General features: G+C 37.9%; 1 protein-coding gene across 3 annotated transcripts; it reads left to right on the top strand.

Moving 5' to 3' along the window:
- arhgef7b (Rho guanine nucleotide exchange factor (GEF) 7b) lies at positions 1–27,634 on the top strand. 3 transcript variants are annotated; one of them, XM_055204669.2, is made up of 22 exons: positions 1–314; positions 1,484–1,567; positions 6,931–7,015; positions 7,166–7,302; positions 7,683–7,884; positions 13,938–14,026; positions 17,098–17,192; positions 17,274–17,369; positions 18,839–18,961; positions 19,818–19,956; positions 20,095–20,154; positions 20,260–20,406; positions 20,507–20,593; positions 20,735–20,813; positions 20,904–21,043; positions 21,128–21,349; positions 21,563–21,656; positions 21,814–21,903; positions 24,355–24,522; positions 24,833–24,932; positions 25,050–25,104; positions 25,409–27,634. In XM_055204669.2, the coding sequence occupies exons 1-22, from the start codon at positions 150–152 to the stop codon at positions 25,529–25,531; spliced, it is 2,580 nt and encodes an 859-aa protein (XP_055060644.2). In that variant the 5' UTR covers positions 1–149; the 3' UTR covers positions 25,532–27,634. The 3 variants fall into 3 exon arrangements, with proteins under 3 accessions (XP_055060644.2, XP_055060645.2, XP_055060646.1); XM_055204670.2 differs by lacking the exon at positions 24,355–24,522 and having other exon boundaries at positions 6–314; XM_055204671.2 differs by lacking the exon at positions 1–314 and having other exon boundaries at positions 1,285–1,567; positions 7,150–7,302.
- The last annotated feature ends 181 nt before the right edge of the window (positions 27,635–27,815 follow it).

Here is a 27,815-nt window from a genome sequence, read left to right as displayed (position 1 = left end):
CGTCATCTCTAACATCCTGGGAAAGGAGGGATCACATCCCTGCTCCATATATCCTGTGCAGTGGATTACATTGTGATGTGGATCTGTCATTTCATATAGCCATACGCCTTGAACTTCCTTATGGATCATCTTTTTGAGGTTTTTCGATCATGAATTCGGCCGAGCAGACCATCACATGGTTAATAACACTGGGTGTCCTGGAATCGCCCAAAAAGACATTATCAGATCCGGAGGGGTTTCTACAGTCCTCTTTAAGAGATGGAGTGATTTTGTGTAAACTACTGGAGCGACTGCGACCCGGTTCGGCACATATGGTAAGATATGATGTTGGTCTTTGATTCCAGGTAGTTTAATATTTGCGCGAATAAATTAAGCAAATAAAGCACACGCGTGAACCCATTGTGTTTTTGTGGGTCAGACAGTCCTATTTGTCTTCATAATTCATACAACTGGCAGTTTTTACTTGTAAAAATCGACGAAGGTACACAAGTGGTTAATTTATCTCATTTTTACTATTAAATGCAGCTCACATTTGCGTGGCTGCTACTATCAACAGAAATTGATTTTGGAGCGCATCCAAAAGAGTCGACCGCCATTGATTGATAACGGATAAAGGGGCCATTTTAAAGGAACAGTACGGTTTACTGACTGGGGTCGTTTTGTTTATTGTGATGAGATTTTTATGGCCATTTAGTTTTATTGTTATAAATAGAAATCTACTAAATTTACTGGCTTGATATTTCTCAAAGCCTAATTTTAAATAGGCTTTGGTGGATTTTCATACTCGGGTAACTAACTGTTTACTAACTGTTGAATGTGAATATGCAATCTTTTAATTGTAAACATTAATCTAAAAGATTCAATAGATCAAATAATAATTATTAAAAATATTTTTCGTACTATTAGAAGGTACATTTTGTAACTTTTTTATAAAGAATATTAATATATACTTTCTATAAATGAGTCTAAATTTGTACGTAATGTTACTCCTAGCAAGTAGTACCTTACTTTTGTAACCATCGTTGATTTTTCTAAACAGCATAGTACCGCGTCCTATCACCATCATTCACCATGAAATCTGTTAACGTTATATTCTCCATTGGAGAGGTCGCACCACGCGCATAACTCTTTTAAATTATTTATGCACAGTAAACTGTGAATAACTGCAATCAAATGTCAAGTTTCCTTGTTAAACGGTCCCATCAAAAAACGTGCCGTTGTTGTAGCTCTTTGGTTATATATTAGACTTTGCTCTGACAGGGCAGGTAATGTTTGCATGCGCCAGCATGCCTCTCAAACCGCGAGCCATTATCTGACGTCACTTCCGCTATTCTCCGCCAACTTCCCTATGGATAATAAGTGGCTTTTTCAGGAACGGACGATGATCTCCGACATAAACAAACACGTCGCGTAACTGTTTGTTTATTCGTTAAAGTGTGTTTTTGAAGGCATAAACCAAGAGAGGATTTATCTTTATTTTCAGGTTTATCAGGACCCGAGGAAGGACAGCGAGTGTTTGAGTAATATCAAAGAATTTGTCAAAGGGTGTGCACTATATCAAATAGAGGTAAGTATATGCTCCCGTTTTCAGTCGTACGTGCATATCATTTGCATGCTTATTGTTATTTCAGATTATCGATTCAGTAATTTCGGGGATATCAGGTTGCCAGACTGGTGAGTCTCAGCTGGAGCTGGGATTAAACTCCAATGTGGCTTTTTTCCAAGTAACTTGTTTGTAACAATAGCAGTGCTGAATATAATGCACGTGTCTGTATTGAAGTGCAGAATTGTATTTATATATGATAATTTGAGTTATCTCGCAAAGGCTTTAATTCAGCCAGTTTTGTCCTTTCACCCCAATTTATGCGGCTAGATTACCTTTCAGGAATGTGCAAATCTCAGTTTCATAACAAACACTTTCCCTGTTTGTTAACAGGCACCGTGCTTGGCAATAATGTCAAGTACAGTTTATTCAGAGGCATCCAAACTTGTTCATCAAGTTATGTGCTTTGGTGAAAATTGCCATGTGGTGTAACAAACCTCTGTTACTTGACTCATTTTCATGTTTGTAAACATGATATTCTCTATCCTTAACCCAGTTGCTGTAAGATTGGATGAGATCCACCCTCACCCACACAGACTTTTTCTCCTTGTGGCTGGAAATAAAATCAGTTGGATCCAGCTCTGCCCATTTTGTTCATGCAGAAATGGTTGTTTTTTACACTACTTTGTATTACTATTGAATTGCACATACTGCTGGCTGACTGTATGCATGCTGTGTCTTGCACAGTGTCCATACATTATTCACATTATAGTGCGCTGACAGGTCACATGACCTGTGATTTAATGCTCGAAAGATGTCTGTGTAATAATAAAACTCAATTTCTTTCAAATGTGCAGTGTTTTACGGATGAAACTGCTGTTTCATCAGTAAAAGCTCGGTGGATGTCATTTCTTGTTGGTGTTTTCTGGTAATCCAGCAGTTATTTTTCTTATAAACACTTGTGCTTGTTATTAACGTTTGGCAAGCCAATCGTGCAACTAATGCATTCCTGCCCACCATGGCCAGTGTGCGCGTATGTTGCTTTATACGAGTGTAGTCGTGTGAAACAGTCACGGCTCTGTATGCGTGTAGCTGTGTGTTTCAGGAGTGGCTGTGTCTTCAGTTCTTGAAGCCAGCTGTGAGAGGTTGAGACAAGCCCTCTATTGTGGTAAATGGAGTTGTGTGTGTTTGAATGGGCAGAAGCAGGCAGCTCATTATTGGTGCTTTTGGGTTTGGCACGGGGCAGAATAAAGAGAGGCACTCCACACTAACTACTTTCTGCAGAAGGCAGGGATGGGTGGCTGGGGCGAGAGAGAGAGAGAGAGCAGGAAGAAATGTAGTCTCACTGCAGTGATGGGAGATGATGTAATGTAGTGTTGTTTGTGAAGAGGTGATAAGAAAAGATGTGTGTTAATTTACAGTATGTGGTGTCCATCTGTTCAAAGTTATAAATGATTGTGTTTGTAATATTATTCACCTAAATGTAATAATAGTTTATGTTTTTGACTACAGTGCATAACATGGAATGCATTTTTTTATCAGTATGTGTTCCCTGGGTTCGACCCATGACCTTTTGTGCTGCTACCGCAGCGCTATACCACTGAGCTATACAGGACCAACCAATGGTTTCATTGTGTGACTGTATTATCAGTTTTACAGACGGGGAGTGTTTGGGGAAACAGTCATAATTTTATTATTCCTTACGGTATTTAGTGGCGCAAGAACATTGCACATTGCATAACTTCTCCCAGTGTCTGGTTTGTCCTACCAGTCCTTAGCAAATATTGACTTGGTCTGAATTATGACTGCCACAGCGCTATCTGACAGAAATCTAGTTACTTTTTTGTGACCCCCTTCCTTAAATTTCAGATTAGGTTTCAAAGCAGGCCCATTTTAAGGCAGTTTATTTTTGAAAGGGATCACAGAACTGGTCTTCAGTGTCCAGATGGCTCACAGTCCAGCAGGTAGCCTGGGAGCCAGCCAGAAACACGCGCGCACGCACGCACACACGTTCTAACTTCTCCTATCTTAGCAGAATTACATTCCCATATTCCCTGAGTCACACAGACACATTTATGGTGAATCTTAAAGGATTAGTCCATTTTCTTAAAAGAAAAATCCACATAATTTACTCACCACCATGTCATCCAAAATGTTGATGTCTTTCTTTGTTCAGTCAAGAAGAAATTATGTTTTTTGAGGAAAACATTGCAGGATTTTTCTCATTTTAATGGACTTTAATAGAGCCCAACATTTAATACTTAACTCAACACAACGGAGTTTCAAAGGACTATAAACAGTCCCAAACGATGCATAAGGGTCTTATCTAGCAAAACGATTTTCATTTTTGACAAGAAAAATAACAAATATGTACTTTTAAACGACAACTTTTCGTTTAGGTCTGGTCCAGCGCGACCTAACGTAAATGCGTAGTGACGTAGGGAGGTCACGTGTTACATATATAAAACGCACATTTGCGGACCATTTTAAACAATAAACTGACACAAAGACATTAATTAGTATCAGTTGACATACAACAATGTAGGAACGGTGCTCTTTCAAGACGCTTGTAAACACTGGGGCGGAGTTTCACGTTCGACCGGATCTACATGACGAGAAGTTGTATTTTAAAAGTGTATATTTGTTATTTTTATTGTCAAAAATGACAATCGTTTCGCTAGATAAGACCCTTATGCCTCGTTTGGGATTGTTTATAGTCCTTTGAAACTCCGTTGAAAAAAACTGTTAAGTGTTGAGTTAAGTATTAAATGTTGGGCTCTATTAAAGTCCATTAAAATTAGAAAAATCCTGCAATGTTTTCCTCAAAAAAACATAATTTCTTCTCGACTGAACAATGAAAGACATCAACATTTTGGATGACATGGTGGTGAGTAAATTATCTGGATTTTTCTTTTAAGAAAATGGACTAATCCTTTAAGGGAGTAGTTTATACAAATATAAAAATGTTAAAAATCATCCTATGTAATATAAAGAACATTCTTGATGTCTTTAATATTGACTGGGTAAGATCGTGTCAAACATAGAAATCTATATGAAATCAATGGGTAAAATCAAATTTTAATGCTCATAATTAGATTATGTAACATAAGCCTGGTTTTTGGAGTCAGTGTCACATATCACCTCCACTCTCTATGTAAGATTAAATCTTTGCATGGTTTTTCTCTGATGTGTAATTCAATCAAAAATAGTACAATTGGTAGGCAGCTGACTGCGGGAGCAATTTTTTTCCGGGTGAGTTGTTGGAATGTGCGTTTTTGTTAATGTTGTTTTTGGGAATGGATATGAAATACTGGAGAAAGTATTCAAATTTCTTTATGAATGATGTCGCTGTTCAGCTGTTTTGCATATGTGCACCGGCATATGACAATGAAAGAGTCATATTTAAACTCTCCTAAAACTGTGTGAATATTCAGATATAGTTAGCTGTGTTGAGGACTAACCGTGGGTTCACACCAGCCGCGTTTCAGGCGTCAAATTTGCGTGTACCGCGTCTAGTTTGCCGCTTGAACATTTTGAGTGTACTCGCTTCATTCACGTGAAATTCTAGTCATCGAGACATTCACGTGGAAATTCGCGTCATGGGAGGGGGTTCTGCGACTGTGGCCGCTTCCTGTAATCACGTCACTACTAGAGCAAGCTCCTGATTGGTTAACGCGGCGCGTTTTCCAGCCAAAATTTAAACCTTTCAACTCGCGCATTTGCCGTGGCAACGCTCAATTTGTGCCATTCGCCCCAACCAGACGCACCGCACTTAACGCCTCATTCGCACCGCGAGACCTCCAGACGTCAACGCGTCTTTACTAGGGCTGTGCCAATACATCGCCTTCCCCATTAAAAATACCTGCCTAAAATCGATTCTGAATCGCAAGGCTCCGATTTTGTGCACAGCTTGTGCGTGTACTACGGCTCCGTGATCAGTAGGAAGGCCTTATCAATCTAAAATCATTATGAGTTTGAGTCGTTTATAACGTGCATTTAAAAAAGCAACACTCGTCAAACACAATCATTCAAAATATTCTTTATTATCATGAAAATACCTGAAACAATCTGAAGAACAGCAATATAAATATTCCTTAAGACATTTCCTGGAATAGTGTTTGTAATGATACTTCTTCTGTGGCACAAATGGTGTTTCTACACGAGAGCGCCCTCTGGCTTTTGGATGTTGCGGCATTTCACCGTAATTCATTCATTGAGAACGCGCATTTGCACGATTAATCTGCACAGTCCTAGTCTTTACATTGACTTAACATTTAAAATCACTTGCGCTTGACGCCTGAATGCAGCATAACAACTGAAAGTCATTCAAGTCTAGAATCAGATTTGAGTAAATGACAGAAACAGAATTTAAATTTTGGGGTTAAAATGTCCGGCAACCGAAACTATTCGGCCGAAAATAGCAAAAATTTAGCATCTTTCTCAGACACTTGCTTCTGTACTTTTGACACATTTATAAAGCTACGTGCCTCTCGTTATTGTTAAAATTGTAAAATTGTATTCAGTCCTTTCACTTATTCGGCTTATAACCGAAAATGCTTTTTTGCTGTTTTCGGATGAATAGATTCCTGTAGGCGGAAATCCCGGGGGAACGGCCATGGGTTCATTGGCTGAAAATTTGGTCCATCCAAAATTCTAAGTTAACTTAAATATATTCCATAAGTATTGCATCAGATCACTCTTTTTTTAGCATATTTTTTTATTTGTTTAAATGTTTTTATTTCCACACCAGATTTTATATCGGTATATATTTTAGTAGATGAACTCTTAAATTACTCATAAAATAATGGCACTCCAAGATATGGGGGTCCAGTGATGAGCATGACTATTGTTTAAGTAAGGGATAATGTATAGACTGTTTTAGCAGTAACAACATAAACAAACGGCTTTCGTGGAACACACATAACTTCCAGTAAACTTTTAAAATACGGAACGTCAAGCCGTTCAAAAGTCACGAACACACTATTTGGTTTAATCATTTGTAAATATAATGTCATATATATAAATGTCTTTTAATAACATATTTAATTTTTGTGTAATATTAAACTGTACCTGTTAATGATTTGCAGCATTCGGGTTATTGTGTTAGTTTTGTGCGGTTGTTATCTGGGAATAACAAACCTGCACATTATGACTTGCCAATCAGAATGAAGCATTTCAACGAGCCGTGCAATAAACATGTTATACATCTCTTTTTAACCGGTTGATTCATTATTTTAGAAACTGGGACATTTGTTTGGGATTATTAAGTAACTGTGCAAAAACTACTTGAAAGATATTTTATGAATCAAGTCAATTCTTTATTTTCTTGTAGAATATTAAACCATTTGTAATCTTCTGTATACTTAATGGCATATTTCTCTCTGCAGGTATTTGAGCCCAGCGACCTGCTGCAGGGACAGAGCTTTACCAATGTCTTGAATTGTTTAGTGGCACTAAACAAAGCAACTTCAGGTGAGATCTGTGTTCATGACAATAGTTATGGCTTGTATTCATAAGTTTATTAATAGCAGTAACTAGCTGTAGATATTCAAGTGAGAGGTGTTTGTGTATATTTACAATATTCTTATACAAATTTTGTTGAACAGTGTTGTATGGTTGTAGATTGCAGTGGTGGTGGCATCAATCCTGTGCGTTTACGTCACACGTCTTCTCTACGGATCAAGTCCTTCGACTCGCAGAACGTTTCGTCCAATCACAGCAGATCCTCCAGACTCCACTACAACCAGTACCGCAGTCTGGTGAGCATCACACAAAAGCAAGCATTATCGGTTACCGAAGACATTGTGGAAAAATGCATTGAATACAATTATTCTGCATGCAACTAAATAAGTGTCTGTGGGTTGGTTTCCCAGACAGGGATTATGACTAGTTAAATTAGGATATTTAAGTAATTTTTAAAAGCATAATTTATAATTAATCACTACTGGTGTGCGTCTTGAGACACAACACTCGCGATATATTTTAAGATATGTCAGAACAAGTTGTTTTCGATCAAGACAACACTAAAATTGAAGTTAATCTAGGCCTAGGCTTTTCCCCTGTCTGGGAAACCGCCCCTAACTCGCTCAGGTATGATGAGAATATATGAAGTTCCTTGTGTATTTCACTCTCTTTTCAGGACATGTCTGAAAACACTGGCTCTCATGTGCTTGTAAAAGCTCGCTTCAACTTCCAGCAGACCAATGAGGATGAGTTATCCTTTAATAAGGGTGACATCATCCAGGTGTCACGGCAGGAGGACGGTGGCTGGTGGGAGGGGTCTCTCAATGGCAAAACTGGCTGGTTTCCTAGCAACTATGTCAAAGAGATCAAAGGCTCTGGTAAGTATTGGCCGCTAGCAAACCTTTTGCTGCAAAATTGATGCAGTTCAACCACTGATCTATATAAATGACTGGATTGCGCATGACGTCACACTTGTGAAGCCACCGCGCCGCCATGTTGGTATACCCAAACGTTCTATTAAATCAATGGACGTTATCAGATTATAATGATAAAACATCACTTTACTAGTCTTCGTTTTTATATCTGAAGTTACCTTGTACATTATTACAACACAAACGTCCTAAGCATGTACATGGTTCTTTACTGAAAGTTGTACATTTTGCGTTTTAATCAGTTATTATAAATTCATCTTTATTACAGTATCATCAGTGGCCGACCACAGCACATTTAGTATTAATCACAAAAGTGCTCATTCTGAAATCCAAATAAATAATCATGCTTTGTACCGTATGTGCATGCAATAATTTGCTGGTTTTGAAATTATGTTATCTAAACTTACAAGTTACCTAAACTTATTTAGAGAAATAACGCTGACCGTATAGCTGAATGTCAAAAAAACTTTATTTATAACAGAATGCAGCAGACACACTTACCTTAACGTTTTTTTATAAATCCATTTTCCTGCCCGACTAAAGCATAAACATTGCAAATAACACCAGAAATAACAGTTAATTTACGTACACATATCCTAAAAATAATCTTGCGTGACTGATACGCTGTAAAGCGGGTAAATTTAGATCATGTTTTTGAATGGAAGTCAATGACGCCCTCTGCCAGTTGGGTATACCAAGATGGGGGCTCGAACTCTGCGCTGGCTTCACCTCACGCGGTTACGTCAAGCGTTCTATGCGCAATCCAGTCATTTATATAGATCAGTGAGTTCAACCCTAGCAAACTCTTATAGACCGAAAGGTAGAAGAGAGCAAAGGAATTTTGACTTGTGCAAGACCAGACAAGCCAAATTGTGACCCTGCCTGTTAAAGAATTTCAGTTTTCTACAATAAATCATCTTACATAATGTAAAGAACAATTATAATCTTGATATCTTTTTACTGACTAAGATCATGTCAAAGATTGAAGATCATAGTGAATTTAATGGTTGAAATCAAACTTTGATGCTTATTATCGCAGAATTTGATTGAGACTTAAGGCTGGTTTTCACAGACTGGGTCACAATTAACTAGATGGTTTTGTTCTTAGTTACTCGTACACCTCTGAAACACTGACAATAAAAGCAGAGGAGCTAGTGAGAAAACTTGTTCGAAGCTTATACTCCATTTACCTGCTGATTTTCATCTGTTTTTTAACAATTATATAAAAGACCTGAGTTTTTATGAGAAATTTGACCACACTGTATCTGCATTTTAGACTTCAGATCTTTGAGGTGACAAGATACGTTTGTAGCAATGTGAGTTAAAGCCGCTCTATGCAATTCGGCGTTTTTGTCAAACAGTGACCACTAGAGTCGCTGGAGAATACTCGTGGTCAGATTCTCTTTTCCTTTTCCTACTCGCTTCCGAACGCGCTTTCTTAACTTTTAAATCGTTTAGCCTCACGTCTCAAATTCGCGCGTGTAGTTGTTGTTATGGGCTTGATCGACTTCATGCAGCGCTGCAAGAACCGACCGACCGGATGACGTCAAAGTGCCGTCTCGGATCGTTCTCGCGGTACTTTGACGTCATCCAGCGGTCGGTTCTTGCAGCGCCACACAAAGTCGAACAAGCCTAACGTGTGTGACGTCGTTGCCGTAAAGCAAGTCGTGATTCTCGCGAGATTTGTCAGGGGCGGTTCTCTCAAGCTTGCATTGCTGGTTTTGGTAGCGGTGTCCTCCCCGAGCTTCAACAGGAGAATGATTCGCCTTACTATGACTTTGTTTACCACCGAAATAACTTTGAAGCTGTTATATTAAGGTAAAATAACTGCATAGTGTGTCTTTAAGTATGTGAAATCTGCACAAGAAAACAGATGTGCCAGATGAGAACTGAGCATTACCACCTTGCGCGTGCATTATTTTCTTATAATTCAACGGCCCGTTGTCAATTATTCCTTACATATATTACATCCAAACCAAGTTTGTACAGGAGCCAGACACAATGGTGCAATGTTAGAAAAAAGCCTATGGAGATCAAAGTGTGATACAATTAAAGCTATTACTGTATATAATTGTGTAGCTTACACAATTATAGTTTTTTTCCCTCTAACAATTCAGGATAGTTGCTCTCCGATATACTGTCTGTCTGTCTGTGCTAAGGCTTTTTTTTGGATGTTTAAAAGAAAAGTTTAACCCAATTCTCACCAAGCCTTATCTCACTGTATACACGTTATAATGTAAACAAAACCTCCTGACCCTTTTTTGTTCTCCATTTTTTAAACATAAATAGTATGTACACCTCTTGATGCCAGATGCTTCCTAGACATGTGTAGGGAAACGGCCTTAATGCGCATTAGGCCCAGCTTGAATGGAAATACTTGAGAATGACATCATAGCCTAAACATACAGGCAGAGGAAGGAAACAGCATCTTAACACAAAGACAGGAAGTGCAGCAATAAGAAGACACTACTTCCTGTTTCCTCTGAAATAAGCTGGAGTGTGAATCCATGGTCACTTTTTGAGCTTTAGTGAGCACTTAAGCCCTTTTCACACAGAAATTCCGTAAAATACACGTAAAATGCATCCTGGATTTTTCTGGAATACTTAGAGTTTTTGTTCGTTCACACTGCCAAGATTACACGGCATCTGATGGTCCCGGAAAGACACGTGACATGTTGAAAGTCCCGCCCTCTCTTCTACGCAGCGTCTGAAGTTTGCATATTATATATTATTTCTCTCTCCAGAAACAACTCGCGTGCATTTTTGTTTATAATAAGACATCAAAGGAGCGCGTGAATGCACAGTTCTATGCTGGTGAATGATCTCAGCTTCAGAGTGGATATTTGACGAGCTCCCTGATTTCTGCTTTGATACAGTTTTCAGACATTTCTCATCGTGATTTATTTATATGCATTTAAAACCCGCATTTTGAGGAGCTGAACAATATATCTCGTTGGAATGACATGCGGGTATTTTCGTTTATTATAGCTCAAATGAGCACGTGACGCGATATTCTTTTATGCTGCTGAATGATCTCCGTTTCAACGCAGTAAGTAACGAGCTAACTTACCTGATATCTGCTTCAGTCTAGTTTGCTGACATTTCTCGTAGTGAATGTTGTAAATCCCTCATTTTAAAGAGTTCAACCAACTTCATGTTTCCATGACACGCGCGTCCTCACTACAGCACGTGCGTCATTGTTTATGCGTCTCATATTTCATTTCCTGATAACTGATTCAATCTAGTTTGCAACATTTCTCGTGGTGAATGTTTATATGCATGTTATCTGTCGTTGTAAGGAGCTGAACCATAACTTGTGTTGTGATGATGACGCGCGCGTCCCCACTTCGATACGCCCTTTACGGCATTCTTGTTCACACAGAGGGTTACCCGCGTATCTTACTAGGTCCTCTTTCCGGCAACGATCCCAGAAGATTAACGGAACGAGTTTTTGTTCACACAGACGCTTGTCTGGCAATTTTACGGGTATTTTCTGGGACCAGAGGTCTGTGTGAATGGGGTTTTAGTGAAAGGAACATAAATTTTTTTTTAAATGTCTTTATTGTATTCTGTGTGGTCTTTATAGCGGCTTTATAAGGGGTTAGATTATCTGATTACGGCTGAATAAAAAAAAAATGTGAGTAGGGCATCATCACCGCTAGTTGTTGTGGGTGGTTGCCAGGGGGTTGTTATCAAAGTCGCTTGAGGCGCATATTGAGTTTCTGCACGAGAGCGCCATCTGGATTTTGGATGTAGCTGCCTTTCACCGTAATTCATTTAGAAGCATACAGGGCTCGAAATTATGACCATTTTAGTCGCATATGCTCCTAAAATTTAATTGGCGTGACCTCAAAATATATTTGGGAGCGTTTGTGCGAATGCAAATGATTTGTTGTGCGACCTGTTTTAATTTCTTTACGAAACAGTTGCATATACTGTGAAATAATAGGGTGATTCTCACGAAAACTTGGTTTTAAAAATGTCAAGCATGAAAATGTAAAAATTGCTTAAATTTACTTTTTTTCCACCAGACATTGAAAAACAAAGTCTGGAGTAAATTGGAACATTAATTTAAAAACTTTTACTTATCATTTAACACTTTTTGTAACATTATTTAAAAAAGTAGTCCTAAAAAATCTCATTACCGCAACAGTCAGAAAACATCAACACTGACATATTTTCAAAATGACATGACAAACCTGAAAGAACATAATTTGGAGATTCTGCACATGCATTTAAAATCAAAGTATTATGCTTCTATTAATTAAATTAACATTTAATAAGCATATGTTGCGGTAATGATAATCAAAATGTCGTGTAAGCATTCTGACAAGACAATATTTCAAATTAACTGTAAAAAAAATGATCTCGAGCCATCTCGAAGTAACTGGTCCATGTGCTTGGTCACTCAAAATCAAACTTTATTAAAATTCTGTATGTGTGCTTAAACTGTTCTCAAAAAGTGTTGCGGAGGATGAGAACATCAGGCATGGACACATCATTTTCCTAATTTTTCTTCATTATTATTATACATGAATATTCAGTAAATATTTTTTCTGTCACCTAAAGTAGTCTAGCAAAACATCCATTTATTTTTTTTCCTAATATTTTTGTGTTAATTTGATTAAATTACAACATAACGCATGTTCAAACACAGCCGGACACATTGCGGTAATGAGAATTTCAGCAGAAAATGAGATAAAATTTCCAATTATAAATTCTTATGTTGAAATCACACATTGTGCAAGGTAGAACAAAGTATTGTGTTAATTCTGATGCTTTTTAATGTTACTATATTACACATTTTAAAGCTAAAATCATTAGTGACGTGGTGTTTCAATGGTTTTGTGAGAATCACCCAATAAGCAAACGTCTCATAGAGACCAATGAGACTTTACACGGATGACTCAGTTTCGTGCTGTTTTTACACGAATACATGAAGCTCATATTCAGAGATGCCGTCAGAGTTCATGCAGATTTTCTTGTTTCATTGAGAAATGCGATCGTCAAATACACAGAGACAACCCATCAAAATAAAAGTCAGTTAAACTTAATAAATTATTATTGTATGGTAAAATCTACTTTTAAAATAATACAAATAATGATTTTCAATTATTTTTATTTCTTAAGTAATATAATCACACTCAAAATATTTTTAATTTAAACAAAGTTTTGTTATGCAGCACAAAAAATTTAATGTTTCGATAAAAATGTATTCGTTTTTTATTTTATTTTATTATTTTAGAAAAAATAAATTAGTACATTCAGAATTCAGTTTATTTAACATGCTGTTTGATAAAAATCGTCAAGGCACAAATCAAGTGTGTGACAAATATTTTAAGATCAGATTTGATTCAAACTTTAAAAACTTCATAATGATGAAGTTGTGGTGCTTCTATAATTTTCAATGTATGCTCCTAACTTATGGGAGCGCCAGTGCTACCTGCTAAAAAAGTTAATTTTTAGCCCTGAGCATAGCAAGCATAATCGCACGTTTAATCATCCCAGCCCTGCTAGGATAATCTCTGTGGTTGCTAGGTACTTGCATACTAGTTTAATTAAAAAGAGCCTCTTTTAATATTCTTATCTCTAGAAATGGATTGGATACAACAGTATTTCAAGATCACAGTTTGTTTATAAATACTTTTAAACATTTTAAATGTAAAATCTAATAATGGCAACTACAAAAGCAAGGGGAATGATTGACGATTATGATTTTTGTTATGATCATAAAGTGAATTAAACCATAAGAAACGTCCAGATTGTCTTCTACAAGCTCCTCTACTTTCAAATGCATTCCTCAGCCCGAAGCAAGAAGAAATATGTGATATTTTCCTATAAACCCCCTTCTCTAGGTATCTAAATCAAACATTTCTCCCCGGGCTGTCACTGCTGGAGAGATGTACTTTAATATCTCATCTAACAGAAACAAAATGATTCCAGATGTTGGTCAAAGGTGACCTCCTTTTATTTATTTTTTGCTTTTCTCTCTCAAACAGACAAACCGGTGTCTCCTAAGTCTGGATCACTGAAGAGTTCTCCCAAGGGGTTTGAGACCACCAGCTTCTGCAAAACATACTATAATGTGGTAAGAAGAGATATACTCATGCCTTTGTGGTTGATTATTTATGATGTCCAGAGGGTGGAAGGGGTGCTTCTGGGATATTTGTGTTGAATAGATATTTTACTAACCATATAAGAAAACGCATACAACCCTGTCTGTACATATTTTTTTTAAATAATAAAAGTTATTATTGTTTTGATACCTATTGTGTTCCTGTAGCTGACTCAGTGTTTCCCAATCCTGGTCCTCGAGCACCCCCTTCCAGAATGTTTTAGATGTTTTCTTATTTAACCCACCTGATTTAACTCATCAGCTTGTTAGGGAGACGTGTTTACCATTTTGGAAGGAAGCTGATAAGTTGAATCAGGTGTTTTAAATAAGGAGACATCTAAAACTTTCTGGGAGGGGGTGCTCGAGGACCAGGATTGGGAAACACTCCTGTAGCTTATATGTTAGTTTTCAGGGATCACACAAATTGATTAAAGGTGCCACAAAATGTAAAACTGTATTTACCTAGACATAGATGAATAATAAGAGTTGTGTACATTGTAATGACATATCATGAGCCACAAACACTATTGCTTCCTCCTTCTTATGTAAACCTTGCGCATGCAAAAGACTGCTGGAAAACAGGCCAATCTCAACATAACACCAACTTTTATATTATATTCATGATGTGTGCCATGAAATTAAATTTATTGTAATTAAATTAATTACAATGTTGTTACGATGCTAAAAACAAACTTGTGACTGCTGAGTTAGCGTTATATGCTAGTTAATGCTATATGCTAGCGTTTAGGTTGAAGTTCTACATTGACGTTACCGTTATGATTTGCAGGTCCATCCTGAAAAAACAAACTTACCAGTCAGAAACATCCATTAACAATCTCCAAAAAATTGATTATTCCTCAAAATCTGTATATAAGGGCTGTTTGCACACACACAGAGCTACTGAAAGGAGCTGCTCTGTGAAATAGCCAATTAGAGCTAAGCTCAACATTATTATTCATGACCCTTTTAGATAAGGTAATAATTTTTGCACTCAAAGGCGAGGTGTGTGATTTTTGAAAAATCTTTTGGAAAAGGAAGTCGAGCCGACTACCAAAACACACTTGAAGCCAATCAGCAGTAAGGGGCGGGTCTACTAACTGACATCACTGCCTGGGTTGCGTATGTGTGGGGCGGGTCTATCAAATGAGGGTCCAAATTCTATTGGGGTAGGGGCGTGTTTGCTTAGGTGATTTCAAATGTCAACATGTTTTTTCAGAGATCATGCACCCCGCCTTTAATAAAGCCACATACCTTATATGTGAATATCAGAGAACAATTTAACATATTATTTAAGCATACATTCAAGGTACTGTAAGTCGCTTTGGATAAAAGCATATGCCAAATGCACATAAACAAATGAAAGACATTTGAATGTGTGTTAGTGTATAATGCTCTGTGTGTGTTTGTCAAAACGTTGACCTTTATTGTGCTCCATTTCCTGTTGTGATGTGATCCAGCAGCCCATCCTCCCCTGAGCTACAAAACCCACTGAGCTGTTATTGTGAATATGTGGGTGTGATAATGTGTGACCACACTATAACTGTCATCCAGATGAACCTGTATTTTATTATCACTACATTTATTTATGCATTTAGCTAGTTACTGAATCCGTGGTTCATTTGATCAGTATGTGTGCTCCCTTGGGATCGAACCTATGACCTTTGCACTGCTAACTCAGTGCTCTAGCAGGAACATCAAGCCTCGTAATGTAAGTCTAATATAGGTCGTGCTTTCCATCTGATTGACTGTCGGGACAGCTGTGCCCGAGGCTTGCAGTGTCTGCGTCTCCGTGTTGGTTATGCGCCGTGTTTGACGGGATGGAGTCAGACTGTTGATGTTTAATGCGTAGACTGCCGACCCCGTGTCTCTGAAGACGTAAAACGTAACGGGGACTGTCCGAATAGGGCTTGCTGAGCGCTAAATGATACCTCAGGGTCAGACGGAGTTCAGTCTATAACAGAAGAAAATCTGTTCAAAATGTCTGCAGCTGTCAGGCCATCACTGCCAGATGACGACAATATTACCATTTGTGACTCCACTTCATAAGTTTACAGACTTGCTTTGGTTACAGCTTTGTACGCACACTGTAAAAAATGTCTGTAGAAATTACAGTATTAATGGGTAGTGCTGGCAACTAGCTGCCAGTAACTTACTGTAGATTTTACATTTATGTTATTTTCTGGCAACATTTTGTTCAAAGTTAAATGAACATGAAACATTTTTTGACTTTATCTTCTACAGTAAGTTACTGGCAACCAGCTGCAAAATTACAGGATTTTTTTTAGAGTGTGGCAACTAGCTGCCAGTAACTTACTGTAGATTTTACATTTATGTTATTTACTTGCAACAGTTTGTTTAAAGTTAAATTAACATGAAACCTTTTCAGTCTTTATCTTCTACAGTTAGTTACTGGCAACCAGCTGCATAATTACAGCAAATTTTTTTACAGAGCAAGTCTGTTTAAATATGCAATTTATGGCTCGATTGGAAAGTTAAAATGTTACCATATTGAAATGCAAATGAATTCCATGTAGATTTCTTCCTAAAACTGTGTCAGTGAGCCATTTTTTCCATTTTATTTCAAATCATGGATAACGCTTATCGATGATTTGACATCATGCAGGGTCTGTTTTAGGTCAGATTAAAGATTTATTGCATAATTCAGGAGTGACAACCATATTTGCTCCCTGTTGTCCCTAAAATTGCCATTAGCTGGGTTTCCACCATTTGGGCCGTTGTGACATCATCTTTTCTGACCTGTTTCCAAAGTTGTGGTGGTGGTTTCCCGGACAGGGATTAGCTTAAGCCAGGACTAGGCTTTAGTTTAATTAGGAAATACTAGTTTTAACAAACATGCCTTATTAAAAACATTACGTGTCTGCATTTTGAGGCAATGCAAAGAGCACTGATGTATGTTAAGATATGTCAGTGCAAGTTGTTTTCAGTTTGGACAGCTCTTACATTTACTTTAGTCTAGGACTAGTCTAATCTCTGTCCAGGAAATTTCCCCCTGATGTTTTTGGTAATTTTTGTCAAATGTGCAGGTAGTACAGAATATCGTCCAGACGGAGACGGAGTACTGTAAGGAGCTCCAGACTCTCCTGACGACGTATCTGAGAGCATTACAGCCCACAGACAGGTACAAATACAAAGAAAGTCTAGTTTAACTAGATATATTAATAGATGAGTACTGAATCTCTCTCTCTTTCTCGCTGTCTAGGCTCAGCATGTCGGAAATTAGTCACATCATTGGCAATCTAGAGGAGATCAGCTCTTTCCAGCAAACACTGGTGCATTCACTGGAGGAGTGCGTCAAGTAAGGAGGTTGCACACATCATCTCACTCATTTTCAATCACTCTTAATCAGCCCACACTGACATCTAGTGGCAAGTTGCAGTAATTCTGCTATAATGTGCAAATCTTGTTTTTCATTGTTGTCTTTGCCCTTTTAGCTCCAGAATAGCACATATGGAGGCAGCTTCCCAGACAGGGTTTAGATAAATCCATCCAGGACAAGACTCTTAAGTAGTTTTTATACTGGTGTGCATTTTGAGACAAAACAATGGCACTGATATATAAGATGTGTAAGTGCAAGGTGTTTTTAAATTAAGGGAGCTCAAACATGCCTTTTAGTTTGGGATTAGAATAAGCCCTATCTAGGAAACTGCCCCATGATGTTTATACAAGAAAATCTGATGCATTTTTCAATGTCTGTTGAGAAAAGAATAGTTCACTCAAATATGAAAATTCTCTCAGAATTTAAGACTTTTACACACTCATGCCGTCCCAGATGTGACTTACTATATTTAGCTAAACAAAAATCATTTTATTTTATTCCCGTCAAGTTGACAAAGCTCCAAAAAGCACACACAATGATCATTGAGGTAATCCAAAGTTACTTGAAATGCACATATGGCAACAATCTCCAAATATTGTTTTCTCCCATAAATGTATAGTTTATCTTCTTAAGACATATTAACCCACTGGAGTCATTTGGATTACTTTAATAATGGATGGATGTGCTTTTATATAGGAGAATATATGGTCATTTTAATGTAAACATTTTTTGCTTGAAAGAAGGAATTTATATACATTTGCAATATAATATACATAACTATATTATCAGTGGTGTATGAAGACCTTACAAAATGAACTATTGTTTTTATTACCTTAGAATGAGACTTTTTATCTACATACACTTCCTTACATGGAAGACACCATTTCACGTCGCCATGTTTCTACAGTAGCCCTAAATGGTCAAACAGCTCTATAGAGCGCGTTGTGTTTCTACGTTGTCTTACTGTGGGTTTACACCAGATGCGAGTTCAACAATTTGCGCGAGTAGATTACATACAAAGTCAATGCAAAGACGCGATCAGACGCGTCCTCGTGTGGGGCGATGCGAATGACGTGATATGGGCGGCGCGTTTGCCGTGAAAACACGCGCTATTCGCCTCAAACGCGTCTTCGCCCAAGTTGAAAATATTCAACTCGAGCGAAAAATTAACACAAAGTTAAATCCCGCGATTAATCTAGAGCGAGCAACGCGATGCGATTGCACGCTTTGCGTTTGGTGTAAACCCACAGGTAGACGATGACATGTTTGTCCTGTGGCGGCTACCATAGCTTCACTTTGCGTTTCGAAAGGGAGGAGCGAGCTGTGGTGTGAGCCATTGGTTGAAATTCCAACGCTAGATGCTGCTAAAAGTCCCACATTGCAACTTTAACCTTTGCCATTTCTAATCTCTGCATGGATTAAAGTAACATGTTGTTGGGTTTGTGCAGAGTTCCAGAGAGCCAGCAGAGAATAGGAGGCTTTTTCCTGTCTCTTATTCCTCAGATGAGGAGCCTGTACATGGCCTACTGTTCAAACCATCCGTCTGCTGTTAATGTCCTCACGCAACACAGGTGCATAACAGTACACAACATGCAATCATTACTTTCACTGTACAAACAACACAGGCATTAAACTCTTTCATGATGAACAGGAGTGAGCTGCCACACTCAAAATCATACGGATTGGTCCAAACTCTGTAATGTGTACTTCTAGAATATGTTGGTCACATCATCTTTAATATTTCTTAATTTATTTTTTATTTAACTGCCATGCTTTGTTGCTTTGCTATTTTGTGTTTTCTTTGTTTCTATGTGACTTTGTACAATGAAAATTGTTAAAAGCGCTATATAATTTAATTTTGTTTAAAATTGTCAGTGTACAAAAGCAGTGTCGCATAGAAACAAAGAAAACACAAAATAGCAAAGCAACAAAGCATGGCAGTTTTAAATATAGTTTAGGATGGAGTATTTGGAGTAACATGGAGTCATTTCTTATTAAATAATGTAATACTTAGTACTCCATTCCAAGCTATATTATGAACATAGTCTAGCATGGAGTACATGGGGTCCATTTACTAAAGAAGTTCCTGGGTTAAACAACAGAAGTAACAAAAACATTAGGGTTAAGAATACTGTTACTCTCATGTTAAATATGGTGTACCACAGGGGTCAGTTCTAGGCCCTATCCTCTTCTCGTTTTACATGCTATAACACAGGACAGCTTTAGACAGAACATACAACCTTTCTTTTTCCACTACTTCTAAATCATTCTAGCTGTCTGGAATACTTGATTCTGATTGGCCACTTGCAGCATTCAACTGGTCTAATATTTTATAACTGATGGCTTACCCTCGTGAAACGTACATTTCCTGCATAGCTGCGTTATGAGTCCTCTCTGCCCTTGACATCTGCGTTTGTTTGTTTTCAGTGAAGAATTAGGGGAGTTTATGGAAAATAAAGGTGCCGGCAGTCCAGGAATTCTCACACTTACAACAGGCTTAAGCAAACCCTTCCTAAGACTGGAGAAATACCCCACGCTGCTCAAAGAGATGGAGCGACACATGGAGGTACAGTTGTGTGTGTTTGTATGCAGAGTTGACTGGACGTCACTTGACATCTCAGAAATATTGTCAAACATGTCAAAAAACATTTAGGGGTGTTTAAGGATTTGTGTTAGCAGACTCAATTTTTTCTGCTCTCCACAGGAACTTCACCCGGATTATCCAGACATTCAGAAGAGCATGACAGTTTTTAAAGACCTCTCGGTGAGTCTTTATCACATGTTTAAAGTCTTTCATTTAAATCACTTGTCACCTGTTGTATTTTAAAAGAAGTGTGAAATAATGAGTTTGTTTACATTGTGTCTTCAGTCTCAGTGTCAGGAAGTGAGGAAGAGGAAGGAACTCGAACTTCAGATTCTGACAGAAAGCATCCGTGGCTGGGAGGGAGAGAACATCAGGACCCTGGGTTCTGTTCTTTACATGTCTCAGGTCTTCATCCAGAACCACGGCGCTGAGGTGAGTGACCATCTGGAATGCTGCTGTGTTTGGAATATTCAAGAATTGTGGAATTCAGATATTCCTGGCATTCAGATATGTTATGTTTTCGTCTCCTCAGGAGAAGAATGAGCGTTACCTGCTGCTTTTTCCTCACATTCTCCTGATGTTGTCCGCCAGCCCTCGAATGAGTGGTTTCATCTACCAGGTAAATCACTCCTTTACCATAGTAGAATAACTTGAGTCTCCTACTTCCAATTTATTCTAATGTTACACCGTTCCTTCTATTTGTCATGCTTTTGTGATCTTTATAAAATCCTGAAAGCTCATTGGCTGATTGACTACACAGGGGAAGCTTCCTCTAGCAGGGATGACTGTTAATAAGACTGAGGACAGTGAGACCACCAAACATGCTTTTGAAATATCTGGTGAGCCTCCCACTTACATGTGTTTACATGCGTTTCAAATATAAATTTGGATTATTCGTATGTTTGAGCCGTAATGATGTTCCCATGCAGGACCTTTGATTGACCGCATCCAGGTGATTTGTAATAACCAGCAAGATCTTCAAGAGTGGATGGACCATCTACACCACCTAACCAAACGCACCTCAGCCAGAAACAGCAATATCAAATCGCAAACCGTGCCGTGCCATACAGTGAGAAATTGCGTTATATGATTATAATGTGCTTATGAAATTCAGTGCAAGTTTCTCGTCTGATCTCTTCTTGTCCATTTTCAGCTGCCGTCCCACCCTCTCACCCCGTCCAGACACTCAGAGAATCGAGGTGTAAGCGGATCTCCGGTTTACCACACTCTTCCTCACCTGCCTTCATATGGGTCCCCTCACAGTGTTATGACGTGGGGGCCCTTAGAACCCCCCAAAACACAAAAGCCCTGGAGTCTGAGCTGTCTCAGACCTGCACCACCACTAAAACCCTCAGCTGCTTTGTGCTACAAGGAGGTATTGTTTTTTTGTGTTCCTGTAGCACAGCTAATACACAGGTTTTTTTCCCCCCCAAAAAAATGCATTTAATGATAACATGTATAGTTTGAATGCAAGTCTCTTAAGTGTAAAAGACATGCTGGCACTTCCTATAAGGATTATAGTCTTATATGTGTATGGATTTGAATATGCTTCACATGTGCTTCATTGGGGTTTTGTGTTGTCTTTCAGGATCTCAGTAGAAGTCCTAAAACCATGAAGAAACTTCTGCCCAAACGGAAGTCTGAGAGGAAGCCGTCTGATGAGGAATTTACTCTGAGGAAAAGTATGTAACACGATGATACAGTCACTTATGAGCTGATTACTCAATTTATTTACATACATAAAGCAAGTATTAAGTTAGGGTCCAATTGGTGATAAAACCTCATTGCTTTATCAGTGCTATTCCATTGCTTTACCATGGTCATCTTTTCTCCCATCAGGCACTGCAGCTCTGGAGGAGGACGCTCAGATCCTCAAAGTGATTGAGGCTTACTGCACGAGTGCTAAAACACGACAGACGCTAAACTCAAGTAAGGACAATCTAGACATACAGATGTTTGTTTGTATGTTGTGTATTTGCAGTGATGGGGGTAACGCATTAAGTTATAATATTACTTTTCTGAAGTAACGAGTAAAGTAAGCATTACTTTTTACATGTACACATTAACTCTTTTGCCGCCATTGACGAGATATCTCGTCAATTAAGAGAAAACGCTTCCCCGCCAATGACGAGAATTTCCGGCTTTCCGCAATACCGCTATTATCCACTAGGTGGCGCACTTCCACACTTATACAACCCGGAAGTAGCGCCTCACGTGAAAGAGAAAGAACTCCGTGTATGTTTTAAAGATCACTCTGCATCTGATCTGATATATTGTTTGGTTATATATTTAAAGAAGAACATTTTCTGGAAGGCATTAAACTTTTGTGAAAATCATAAAAAATGCTGCCGCTGGCTGACAACTTTTTTTAAAAAATGCTGGCGGGAAAGAGTTAATATTTTAGTTACTTTTTAAAAAAGTAATGCAAGTTACTTTTTAGTTTAATTAATTTGATTAAAAAAAATTATGTACTTAATTAAACTAAACTACCTATGCATTATGCACTCTATACGCGCCTGTGTGGGAACCGTTTGAGTCGGAAACTGAGATGGCAGACCAGAGCTCGACATTTTTGTGATGAAATATGAAATTTCTGAATGCAGAACTTTTCAGTCATAAAAACACCTGCAAGTCCTGAAAGAGATTATGCCTCAGCCAAGAAAAAGTAACTAAAAAGTAACGTAAGCTTTACTTTCCATGAAAAGGAACTAAGTAACGCAATTAGTTACTTTTTTGGGAGTAACTTAATATCGTAATGCATTACTTTTCAAAGTAACTTTCCATAACACTGTCTATTTGTATGTGCATATATTTGCAACTTGGCTATCTTGCTTCAGTCCCAGATTGTGTGACTGAGACGCTGAGTCGCTAATAAAATAAATCCTATGGCTTAACAGAATTTAAATCCACCGACTGTAGCTTTCGTTTGTGACGATCATCTGCAGCAACTTTTCTGAACTGTAATATCTAAGTGTGTCAACTAAATTCCCCAAAATAAAAATTCTTAAGATTTATTCACCCTCATGCCATCCCAGATACATGACTTCATTATCTCGTCAATTAAGAGAAAACGCCTCCCTGCCAATGACGAGAATTTCCGGCTTTCCGCAATACCGCTATTATTCACCATCTGCACTTCCGCAACTTTTACAACCCCCCCAAGTAACCCCTCACGTGAAAGAGAAAGCACTCCGTGTATGTTTTAAAGATCGCTCTGCATCTGCCCTCTATCAAAAGTCCTTCACAAAAATGGATTTATCTCAGCTTTTTGCTCAAAAATTTGTGTTTTTGAAGAAACCTTCCCATATTTAAGAGGTGATAAAAGAGAACTAATGAAGGTAGGATGAAAGCAGAGGGCTGTTCTTTCATTTGCTATATTGTATGTTTATATATTTAAAGAAGAACATTTTCTGGAAGGCATTCAACTTTTGTGAAAATCATGAAAAATGCTGGTGCTGGCTGGCAACTTTTTTTTTAAAAACGCTGGCGGGGAAAGAGTTAAGAAATTTGGCTGACGGTTAATTGTTTAATAAATTCTAATAAAAGTTAATTGTCTTTTTTATTGCTTTGACATTTAATTCTCATACATTTTTTGCTTGTTTTTCACACAAATATATCTTTCAAAAACTGAAAATTCTTCATAAGAAAGAAACACAATAACGTGTCTGAAAAATAACTGAAAATATTTTTTTTTCTGTTCTATACCAAAACAGGCATTAAATAGTAGCCAATCCTATTAAGGTCATATTAGTACACATGTATAAAATGGTTTTGCAATGTATCACGCTGCACTGTCAGTTAAGGAGCACCATCTGATACTGTCTCGTTTATACAGGCGCTGCAGCTCCTCCTTGTGTTTTTAAGAGAGATGTGCAATCATTGCGGTGATCTAAATTCATAGATAAAAGATACTATTGTATAGGGCTGTCACAATGATTAAATAGTCGTCTCATCGCGGTTGTTTGACCTCATCGCGATGAGACGACTATTTAATCATTGTGACAGCCCTATACAATAGTATCTTTAGCCACTACAATGTGCTAACAAACACATTTAGAAAAGCTTTTTGAGTAAAATTAGTACATCAGAGATGGCATGAAGGTGAATAAATTATGTGGGAAATTACAACGTTTGGTTAATCAATTAATCTTTTAATATTTTCTGCTTTTTAACATTAATCTTTTTCTCTCTCCCTTCCTTCACTCCTTTTCTTTTTCCATTCTGTCGCCTTATGTTGTCTTACCATTTTTATTTTTTGTGTTCCTGCATATATTTTATTCGGCTTTATCCGTCTCTTCCTCATTTTATTCTTGATTTGGTCCATTGCCCCAATCCCTCCCCCTTCAATTTGATTGGTTTACTCCCCCCATCCCTTATTAGCATGGCAGGGCACTGATTTGATGCATAATCATGTACTGGCTGATGTTGACCGATCGTGTGTGGATGCTGTGGGTTTCCGTGGCAGTGGATTTCCCTCTGACCAATCAGAAGACTCGGACTATGACAGTATATGGATAACTTACACTAACAGAATGGGTTCTATCTCCCGTAAGAGCTGCTGCTCATTTAAACATCACAATAAGTCCTTTATTTTTTTATAATAATGCCAAGATCTTTTATTTCTTTACACAAATGTGAAAAGCTTTTTGTTACACACAAAAGAAGAGGGGTCTTTTCATTGCTTGTGTTCTGCGTTCCACACGATGGAGCCTGTGAGGACAAATATGCTTTTTTTCTGTGTTGTTGTCGTCTTAAAACAATATTTCTTTCATCTTTTTAATTCCTTCAACATAAAAACTTGATTCTTTAAGATTGACCCCATCGATCAGTTAATCTTTCATTGTTAAACCTCTTGCAGGATCAAGGAAAGAGTCAGGGCCACATATGCTCTTTCCGGAAGAGGAAAAAATCATTGTGGAGGAGACGAAGAGCAACGGGCAAACCGTAATTGAAGAAAGGTTACCCATCATTATTTTGTCATTGCAAACACAATTCTTTTAGTTGTTGTAGATGTTATAGATGTGTACTGTGTTTTTGTTTGATTCCTGGTCTTTTACTTTTCATGTTCATTGTAGGAGTCTGGTGGATACAGTTTATGCTTTAAGGGATGAGGTACAAGAACTTAAGCAGGTGAGTACATATGCAGCAAAAAAAATTGGTCTATGCCTAAACTGTAAAAAAAAAAAGGTCAAAATATGTACCCCAGCTGTACTCTCTTAAAAAGTCAAGCTTTGGACCTAAGTAGTTCATATTAGTAACTTAAAGGTACATATTGATACCAAATGTATAATTATTTGTACTTAATAGGACCTTTTTGCCCCAGTGACAGCTGGGGTACATGTTTTGACCATTTTGACAAAATATGACACGGTGTATGTGATTTAGCCAAATGATAAAATCTGGTGCCGTGACCCGGATACTTTTTAATTACCAGGACAACAAGAGAATGAAGCGAAGTCTTGACGAAGAGCAGAAGGCACGAAAAGAGCTGGAGAAGATTGTCAGGAAAGTATTAAAGAGTATGAACGACACATCATGGGATGAAACTAATTTGTGAGGCAGTCATGTGATGTTTAGCCCATTGGTGCATTCCTGTCTAAGTGGAGACTTTTTATATGAAAACCACATGTGAAAATTGTGTCTTACCCAAGTGTAGAATCAATCTTAACTCTTGACCAAAAAAAACATACTTAGCTTTCCTTCAATCACAGTATTAAGTCTTTTGTAATCCCTAATCATTTCAAGCCGCATTCGTTCGCCAGTGCCAAGGATATTGTTGGACCTATTCTCAAATGTGCAGATACATTGTAAAAAGTAAACGTTGGGTTAACGTTGGATAACTTAAAGAAATTACTTCAATTGGTAACACTTCAATTAAGTTTTGTCAACTTTTAGTTTTCACTTAAAGTGAAAAAATTAAAGGTGAAAAAACTTCTAAAAATTACTTAAATTGGTAACGCCTAATTTTTTTAATTAATTTTTCAACTTAAAGATCACAAAACCTTAATTTTTTAAGTGTTTCCAATGGAAGTAATTTGTTTAAGAAGGTCCAACTTTAACTAGGTGTACTAAAGAAATGTATTGAATCTGGAACTTTAGTACATTTAAAAGGTATTTCTCGTCTCTGTGGAATTAAAGGAAAACACCACAGTTTTTCAATATTTTGCTGTGTTCTTGCCTCAACTTGGACAAATTGATGCATGCATGTCTTTTTTCGGTGCGTGCATTTGATCTTTGTGCGGCGTGTTGTGAATGTGTTGGCATTTGGCCTGGCCCCATTCATTCCTTGGGATCCAGGCAGGGATGAATTTGGAGGCCACCGGACACTTCCATGTTTTCCCAATTTAAAGACATGAGTAGTTGCACGAGTAAGTATGGTGGCACAAAATAAAACATGACGATTTTTTTGGGCAGATGGAAGGGGAGAGCTGTGTTGTATGGCGGAGGAGCACTTGGTTTGCAGCACTTCGATCTTTGGCGCGGTAATATTGACAGAAGTTTGAGCGAGAGGGGGAGTAGTCAGGAGTGAAGATGTTACTCCGCGCCGAGGTCGAAGTGCTGCAAACTGGTTGCTCTTCCGCCATACAATGTAGCTCTCATTTTTTATCCCCTAAAAAAATCGCTTTGTTTTGTGCCACCATACTTGCTCTTGTGGCTCTTCATGTAACTGTCTTTGGGTGGGGAGAATATGGAGGTGTTTGGTGGCTTCTGGGTTCATCCCTGTTTGGATCCTGGGGAATGGATGGGGCTGGGCTGAATGCTGGCACATTCACGACGCGCCGTGCAGGGATTGAGTGCACGGATTGAAGGATGACAGGTATGCGTTGGTTGGTCTGGGTTGAGGTAAGAACATAGTAAAATGTAAAAAAATGGTGGTGTTGTCCTTTAAGTGTGGTTTGGCGAATATTTCCAAATGACTTTTTGCAGTTTGATCATTTAGTTCACCATTATAAAGACAAAGTCATTGGTTCCTTTAGTAAAACTGGAGATCTCAGGGATAAAACACATACTGTACTTTCCAATATTTTACCAGGCCTGCATTACTACCTGTGTACTCTGAATTTAGGAATCATTAGCCAATATATTTAATAAGCGATGCCAATAATTAAGATTTTCCAATGGAAAACCCTTGCAATACAACACTGGTGACAATTCCAAGGAAACTAGTCTTATTTTTAAAAGATGTTGGTTTTAATATAACCTATTTTATTTTCATTTGGTTGCTCTTTTGCACCTCACAGCTTGTATCTTTTTTACTTTTATTACGATCCTCTACACCAATGTAGATTGTTGATTCACAGATTTTTGTTTTGTACAGAAATAATCCTTTTATTGCATTATTTAACGCTCAGAAATGTGCCTTTTTGGAAAAGAGGTTTCCAGAATTTTGTCAGCATTTCTAGCTCCTGTCAACCTTTATATAAAAAGTGTATGCAAGACTGATTTTAAATGAACACTGAATCGGTTTAAGAATCTTCTTTTGTCTAATTTATGTATTTAAATGAAATGTCTACTGCTGAATTACTGTATATTATATGATTGATCTTTGTCTTCCTGATAACCTCGACTACTCTCTGTCCTCAAAGCACTCTTTCTATCTTACTCTCTCTATTACCTGCTGATTGAATTAAATAAATACAAGTTCATAATGACTCTTCAAGTGGTGTTGGTGTCTCACTCATGTCTGGTTCATTGTAAATGCATTTTTTATGTTTTGTCTGTGGGTAATCTATGGCACAGATAAAGTCTGCTGAACCGCAATGTCTGTGTATATCTGAACCACAGATCCGAATGTACGCAACAGACCCAGACTCGATCTACATGTATGGATTTTTTTGAGT

This window comes from Misgurnus anguillicaudatus, chromosome 3 (assembly GCF_027580225.2).
Source record: "Misgurnus anguillicaudatus chromosome 3, ASM2758022v2, whole genome shotgun sequence".
In the NCBI taxonomy this organism is placed as follows: domain Eukaryota; kingdom Metazoa; phylum Chordata; class Actinopteri; order Cypriniformes; family Cobitidae; genus Misgurnus; species Misgurnus anguillicaudatus.
The sequence above is the reverse complement of the archived record's forward strand: the minus strand, read 5'-3'. Positions and strand labels throughout refer to the sequence as shown.

Bases quoted from the DNA above. Each gene is read 5' to 3' on its own strand.
- arhgef7b (XM_055204669.2), top strand. From the start codon at position 150: ATGAATTCGGCCGAGCAGACCATCACATGGTTAATAACACTGGGTGTC. The intron at 17,193-17,273 runs GTACAAATACAA...CTCGCTGTCTAG, and splicing joins GCATTACAGCCCACAGACAG to GCTCAGCATGTCGGAAATTA. The intron at 21,044-21,127 runs GTGAGAAATTGC...GTCCATTTTCAG, and splicing joins AAACCGTGCCGTGCCATACA to CTGCCGTCCCACCCTCTCAC.